Source organism: Diaphorina citri, unplaced genomic scaffold (assembly GCF_000475195.1).
Source record: "Diaphorina citri unplaced genomic scaffold, Diaci psyllid genome assembly version 1.1 scaffold3532, whole genome shotgun sequence".
Classification (NCBI taxonomy): domain Eukaryota; kingdom Metazoa; phylum Arthropoda; class Insecta; order Hemiptera; family Psyllidae; genus Diaphorina; species Diaphorina citri.
The window spans coordinates 6,138-14,077 of NW_007380932.1; the positions used below are offsets into that span (position 1 = coordinate 6,138).

Here is a 7,940-nt window from a genome sequence, read left to right on the forward strand (position 1 = left end):
GTACACTTCCATATTAGGTTCCACTTTTACTGTTTCATTGAATGAATGAGTCTTAATTTCAATTTCAATTCGATCTTGCTTTCAGTTTGTTCGTGTGTTTCGCTATATCTCTATAGCTCTCTCTCAAACGGTCTATTCGCTTGTCTCAGAAATTTGGATGAAGCACTCGTCAAATAATGAACTAGAAAATTGGTCTAATTGGTCATATTGAATTAACACTTTTGGGGTGTTCCACAGCGCTCTTTTTCTGAAACCAGTTCTATAACAAATACATTTCATCGGATTCCTAAAACTAAATAAGGCTACGAATCAAAATTCACCATAGTCCAATAACCATTCCTGTGGTCGGACGTTCGAGTAGTTCACAAGAATATAAGGCCGGGGTGGTACGGTGTTTCGAATTCTTGACCGTTCGCGCGCCTCCCGGACAATTGATAGGAAAAGGAGTGTTTTGTTCAAATTTAGAGCTCACCTTAGCTATTTCAGTCCGATTTTTTGCTGAAATGGATCGCTGAACACCGAACAGGAAGGCTCTCTTGTGTTCTACATCTGATTGAAGGTTTTTCCACATTCTGCAACACTGAGCGCTGTGGAAATTCAAGACACCGTGATGTGCAATATCGGCAAGCCCTGGTGGAGTAGGCTGAAAAACCTTGCCTGACAGCCTGACACATAGTGAAAGATCTTCAATAGTGTTCATAGTCTCCTAGTACACTTTCCAAATAGTGGCATGATGATGTAAATAAAGGATTTCATGTCTCAATGGATCCTAAATGCTGACAACATGATCTATTGTGAAGTAAACATCCACCAATAGTGTTGGGGAAATACCCTTTTAGTAATACATTACTGATATTGGTAGATATTGAACTACTGATAAAAATACCTATGTAACAAGAGTGTTATCCAAAGCAAACCAGAGTAAGAAATCACCAGAAGTGACAGAAACGAAAAAAAAAAAAAAAATAAAAAAAAAAAAAACCTAAAACAGGACACATGCATCAGACCATATATACTATGTAGTACTAAGAATACTTATACATACTTTACCAAGATACATTACCAATGGTTATTGGTTAGTTGGTTACAGTGCAGTGTTCGAACATATCCAACGTCCACAGTAATCAACTAATAACGATTATATTTCAAGTCTCTGATCTCAACACAATCTAGATTCCAGATCACACAACTTATATCAAACAAATCGTTAACTTGTCTGTCAAGTTTTCAGCAAATGAACTGATTCATGGAATTGAAGATAATGACGAAGAAGAAACAACAAACATAACACCAGCAACAACTGGACTTCTTTTTTGTTGATTTTAATTAATTAGAACAAATGGGGGCAAGAACGCGGATTGCATGTAGAGAGGACATATTATGTACAATTTTATTATACATCATAGAGAATAGGATATATCCTATGTAGTATATGTACAATTAAACATCATCATGAATATTAGCAATATGTTATATGAATTATATGAATATGTTGAATGAGCAATGTATGTAGATGTTTGCGCTAAGAGAGTTATGTGGTTAGCAGTTTAGATGTGCAAAAAGAGTTATATGGTTCACGCTGACACACATACACACATTCCATTGTTGAAAACTCCAGGCCCTGGATTTATGGTTTGCCATCACCGCATAAAGGAATAATGAATATCCTCATCACGTCTAGAGATAGGTATTGAAGAAAGAAGAGGGAATCAGACAAATTTGGAAAAGGTGTGGAGTAAGACTATGGGACACAACCAGAATGTCTTTTGAAGTACCAAGTGTTAGGTCAGCAAGGCTTGTAGTACTTTTTTGAAAAAAGATGAAGAAATAAACAAAGAATCTTTGGAAAATTTGACTCGTTTCGAAGATATCAGGTGTCACGCCTGTCCCTGGGATGTTTGTAAAGGGGCCACCCACATTTTATGTTGTTCGGGTATATTTTATTCCATAATCTCCTTTGTATCTTACCATTAATTTTCCTAAAAAATTTTGTTTAACAGCCCCATTCTTGTCTTTTCTAGTTTTAATTTTCACCGCTAGTAGCGTTTGTGTCGTCTTAGCGCGAATTTTCAAATTTTTGTAATTTTTTATTTAGTTGTTCTGAAGATGGCCATAGTAATGGTCGAAATATATCAACTCGTCTGTCCTTTTATCTTTTAGTCTTGTTTTTTAACGTCTATCAGATAGGGGACAGTCCATAATCCACTCCAGTCAAGTGAAGACCATGTCTAGAAATATGTATGATATCGTACTTGACCATTATCTCAAACTAAACAAAATTGTCAAGCTACCAGTCGGTGAGTTGTGGAGATCATATGAAAAATTACAATTCAAAAAGGGATCACTCTCCCTTGACATCCATTTCAATCAAGAATGTCTACGGAAGAAAATCACCCCAAAATATGCTAGTATCAAACTCCAGCCCAAGCAACACTCTAACCTCATTCCCAAGTTTGTCAACATAATCCTCCATCAGGAGATCAAACACAAATACAATAATCTAGACAAAGTGGAAAAATGCTTACTGTTAACCCAGGTAGAATTGATGTCTAAATGCCACCCTGTTGAATTCGATATGAAGGACTCAGCCATCAGATCTATTGTTTCCGTCCAGCTTGATAAAAAATCAGCCAAACTCTCCAAAAAAGTGGATAACTTATTACAGTCACAAAATGTTGTCACTAGTCCCCCTCTGTCTCCTTTCCAATTCATGGATAGAGTCATCAACCTCTCAGGAATGCCACTTGATGACGAGGAAACACAACTGCTGTACAAAGGTCCCAAATTTTGTCCTGGTAATCAGAAATCTGACCTCACCACTATGCTTATTGATATTAATGCTGCTTGTTCTACCACCAATAGTAAACATCATGCTGTTGAGAAGACTACTCATTACAAACCTACCTCACCGTTTCAAAAAGTTATTGGTAAGTTATCGTCAAAGATTAAATCCCATAATGTAGTTGTCACGGAGGCTGATAAAGGCAATAGTATTGTTATCTTGGATCGTGATAAATATTCATCAAAAGTTCTTGATTTTGTTAGAAAAGAAAATGCCACACCTACTAAAGATCCTACTCCCTCTTTGGACAAAGAACTTCGTAAATTCCTTAACCATGAGGGGACTGAACTTTTCCAGTTTCCTGCAAAGCTAGTCAACAAAAACCCACACGCCCCTAGACTATACGGCACCATCAAAATACATAAGGCATGTGATTCTTTACCTATAGCAGATGTACCTATACGACCTGTGGTGTCTTCATATACCTCCCCTGTTTATCGTCTTGAAAAAGAACTAGTCAAATTCTTCAATTCTCATGTGCAATGGAAACCTACACATAGTATAAAAAACAGATCTGATCTCATTATTGCCATTTCTGATGTAGAATGCAATCCTGATTCTATCTTGGTATCCCTAGATGTAAATAGCCTATTTTCTAAAGTCAATATTCCTGTTGTGATTGACAGAATCTCTAAACACCTAGACCTATACTCTAGTCTATCTGTTGGTGAGAAGGAGGCCTTCATTTCTGCCCTGAAACTTGTCACCAAGTACAACTATTTCAAATTTGATAATGTCACCTATCTCCAGAAGGATGGATGTGCCATGGGATCCCCTCTTTCACCATTGCTGGCCGAGATATTCATGGATGATTTTGAAGAACTTCTCTTTACATCTAACTCTCCATTATTAGATAACATTGTTATTTACAAAAGGTATGTTGATGACATAATTATTTTGTGGAACAATTCCAATAATAATGTATGTGAGCTTTTACCCCTTGTTAATTCTTTTAGGCAACATATTAAATTTGATATTGAAATTGGTGGTGATTCTATTAATTTTCTTGATCTCAATATATCTATCAATAGGATAAATAATTCATTAATGTTTAACATATTTAGAAAACCAACCACTACTGATACCTGCATCCCTTATGATTCTGTACACCCCCTAAACTACAAAATGGCAGCCTTTAGAGCCTTGATTAACCGTTTGTTTGAAGTCCCTATGTCTCCGGACAGTTTTAGACAGGAGCTTGACATTATCTATGATATTGCTAATAACAATGGATATCTGAAATCTCAAATCACTAAGTTGTTCTCCCAAATTATGAATAAGATTGTCAACAAGAAATTCTTATATAATACTGTTAATCCCAATAGAGATATAATCAATTATAGATCTTTACTTTTCACTGGTAAAACCTCATATAAAGTCAAGAGGATCTTGGAGAAGGAAAACCCTAACATTAAGGTTGCTTTTTATAATCCGAATAAAATTAAAAATATATTATTTAATCACAAAGATCCCATACCTATAATGGAAAAATCTGGTATTTATGTTATTAATGTCCCAGAGCATGGTAAATACATAGGGAAAACTGCCCGCTCTTTTAACACCCGTATAAAAGAACACTACGCTTCTGTTAGAAATAAACACCCAAAAACGGGCTTTGCTGAATACATGATAGATAAGGGCATTCCCCTCTCCACTTGTAATGTTGAGATTTTACATTCTCATCCTGTGTCAGATAAAAAACTTGGTCTTCTGGAAACATATTACATTAGAGAAGCCTTGGGTAATGGTGAGGTCCTATTCAACACTCAAGTTGAAAACAACCCCTTTTTTGAACTTGTCAAATAACTGCTTTCCTTTGTCTAGGTGTTGTGTCTGTGGCCCTTTTGCCAGGCACTGGGGGGGGGGGCATGCTTCCCCCTTTTTGACATGTTTTTTCCTTTTTTTTTTTATCGCCACTTTTAATTTTGATTTTTCTGTTCTTCCCGACAATTTGTGTTTAAAAAATCCTTTTAATTACCATTCTATGTTTCCTCTAGACCTTATTTTATAATGGGCTTGTTGTATTTTAACCCACCGGGAAATGTTTGTGGTCCTGTGGTGTTTTTTTTTTTTTTTTTTTTTTTTTTTTTTTTTTTTTTTTTTTTTTTTTTTTCCTGTTTACAGTTTCCCCTTTCGTACGGGGGGGGGGGTCACGGACGTTTTCCCGGTGTCTGTGTTGTGGAATCTGTTTCCTTTCGTCAAGTAACCTGTTTGCAAGTTTTTTCCCCACAACAAAAGTTGAACTCACAAACTTATCCTGGAGTGGTAATGGAGTTCCCGAAGAGATTACATTATACAAAGTCTTCTGGTCAAAAAATTAGACGTGTCCTATCTTACATTTTAGAGTTGTAATGTTCACCTCTCCCCTTACGGAATAGGTTAGTAATAAGTCGTTTCGGGCATAAAACTACAAATAAATGTCTTCGCATCACAGAGAAAATTATGCCTTACCATTTTCTATCGCCCCGTCTGACGGGATAGGAAAATTGGTACGGGACCTTAATTTTTGTGTTTATTGCTCTAAAGAGGTAATACCATTATCTTTGGCCTGGGTTTTATGTAAAGACGAAATAAGCCTTATTGTTTTTGACTACTATTCCGAAAGGGAAGAGGTTGATAACTTAATTACTCCATAATATGTAGAGCACTATCATTGTCTATATATTGAAACGGAAGCCAATTATTAGAGGATAATCTCATTGTCATGATACCAGCTCTTCAGGACACATGTTAATGAGGATAAGCCTCTTGGTGGATCGTAGACTTTAAAGTCTATAGGCGAACAATACGTTATAGTATCTATTCACACTCCGACAGATGTCCAGTGCGACACAGGCCCTGTATCCCTGTACGAAGTTTGTTTGCCAATTAGTTTCGAGATATCCCACGTAAAAAAATGGCATATCCACACATGTCTTAGTATACCTACGTCCATCAGTCATCACCTGACCCATTTCTGGTTTATACGATTATCCAAGGGGTGTAGATCTACTTGATAAATGACGATAACTATGTATGATAGACTCTAGTTCTTTTAAAAATGTCAGTGGTGGTTGGAACAGTTATAGTTTAAATTATAACGGCGATTATCTTGATTTGATTCCCATTTCGATGCGTATGTAATTAACTAAGCCGTTAACAAGGTCAGTTCATAACAGTTTAGTAGGTTGCATGCAAAACATATCAAGTTGTTACAATAGATTCTTACCTCTGAATCTATTTCTCTTTCAAGACGGTATTGAGTAGGTACTTATGAACGGTTTTACCACTTTCTCCCCTATGGACCGTGTGAGGTAATAAGTTGTCTTTTCATTTTTAGAGTTTAAACTTTATCAACATGAACACTGTTTGTCCCGTCGTTTACTTCCTGAGGAACAGTCTGTTGTCTATTGATCTCAGTATGTTCAAAAATCTATTAGTCAGGCTAGTCTTGTCCTTATAACTAAATCTTTTATCGGATAAATGTAGATCCCTAGTTCGGTTCTATCTTATCCTGAACTGTCGGATTTGTCTTTATCGTTTATTACTATGCTAGGTTTAGACAAAAAATGATGATACAAGATGCAAAGGTAACGTTTAGTCTTAACTTCTAAACTGTCATAAAACTTCTGCTTTATTTGTCCGGTCCATAGTGACTTCTGTATGTGTCTAGGCATTCTATGTAGGACGGCTTATCCATTTACTTTAGTGTACGGGTGATACATAACAACTATCGCCGAGCAATGTCAGGATCACGTCACATGTTCAAAAATAAGTGATGAAACTGTTCTATTGACCTTTTACAAGTCAGTTGATATACCAATTGCCTTAAATGCTTTAAGAAACAGTTGTATCTCTCTTATCCTATGGAATTATCAAAAACCTGTAAAAGAAAAGTTTATTTAGTGTCTTGAAAGACACTACTTATAATAATGAGTGGTAAGTTGCTATTGTTATGATAACCAGCAAATGTCGGAGGCACTGTTGATGTAATACCCTAAGATTACAAACTGCTGTGTATTGGAGAAAAGCTTTGTATTTGTTAGAAGAGTTTGTTGTATTAACCACATCTTGTTCGGTCGTAATTATAGTTATTCGTATCACCCCACTCAGTTAAAGACTATGGTCGCTGTCTAAAACCCTGAAGAACATGTCTAACACAAAGGAGTATAGTTCACCGTAAGGACTCGTCCAACTACTGAGATTAGGTACTTAGCCTGTTCCTCTGTCTCCACCTGATCAACTGTTGTAAACCATGACATTATTTTAAAAGGGTGGAAAAAACCTCTCAATACCTGCTACTAAAGAAATAGTTCGACTGCTTGCCTTTATTATCTAGACTACGACTCAGTAAGTATTATTTAATGGTTGGTCCTACCGTAAATCTGTCATTAAGATGGAACCCAATAGTGTCATCCGTAATAAGGGTGAAACATATGCTAAGTAACTATAAGTGGGGACACAAATAGAGTTGACTACCTCACTGCATAGGAACTGGTTTGAACCTTAACTCTAATTCTCACAAACGAACCCTACCTCAAACTTATTGTTGTGTTTAAAATACCCCAATTATAATAGAATAGTGGATCTAGTTGGTTAACTTGTATCTTCACTTTGTTAAAATGTTAACATTTATGATGTATCTTAGAGTGTTGTGTGGTCTTTGACCCATCGAACTGTTAAAACAATAGACTCTATTACCAGTTCGCATGGCTCATAGTATGTATAAAGATCTGTACCAGAAGTGAGACTGACCTCACCTAATACCTGACAGGGGATAGACTATCTGCAATTTTTTGTTCTGATTTTCTATTTTCCTGTCTGCTCAATTATATAAAGCTGGTAATGATACCGGTAGAAGTCTTGTTGATTTATTTTTTAATGTTTTTAAACTTTTAAGCGCGATTCTGCTGTGTTTGCGATGATCGCCCACTTTTAATTTTGATCTTTTCTGTTCTTACCCCGACAATTTGTTTTAAAAATCCTTTTAATTACTATTCTATGTTTCCTCTAATACCTTATTTTATATGGGCTTGTTGTATTTTACACCCACCGGGGAAATGTTTGTAGGGTCCCTGGGGGGGGGTGTTTTTTTTTTTTTTTTTTTTTTTTTTTTTTT

General features: G+C 36.0%; 1 protein-coding gene across 1 annotated transcript; it reads left to right on the forward strand.

Annotated features, from left to right (window-relative positions):
* Window positions 1-1,895: 1,895 nt before the first annotated feature.
* Window positions 1,896-4,407, forward strand: LOC103520363. The gene is made up of 2 exons (XM_008485450.3): window positions 1,896-2,927; window positions 3,469-4,407. Exons 1-2 carry the CDS (start codon window positions 2,225-2,227, stop codon window positions 3,483-3,485), a joined length of 720 nt encoding a protein of 239 aa, XP_008483672.3. The 5' UTR covers window positions 1,896-2,224; the 3' UTR covers window positions 3,486-4,407.
* Window positions 4,408-7,940: the final 3,533 nt, after the last annotated feature.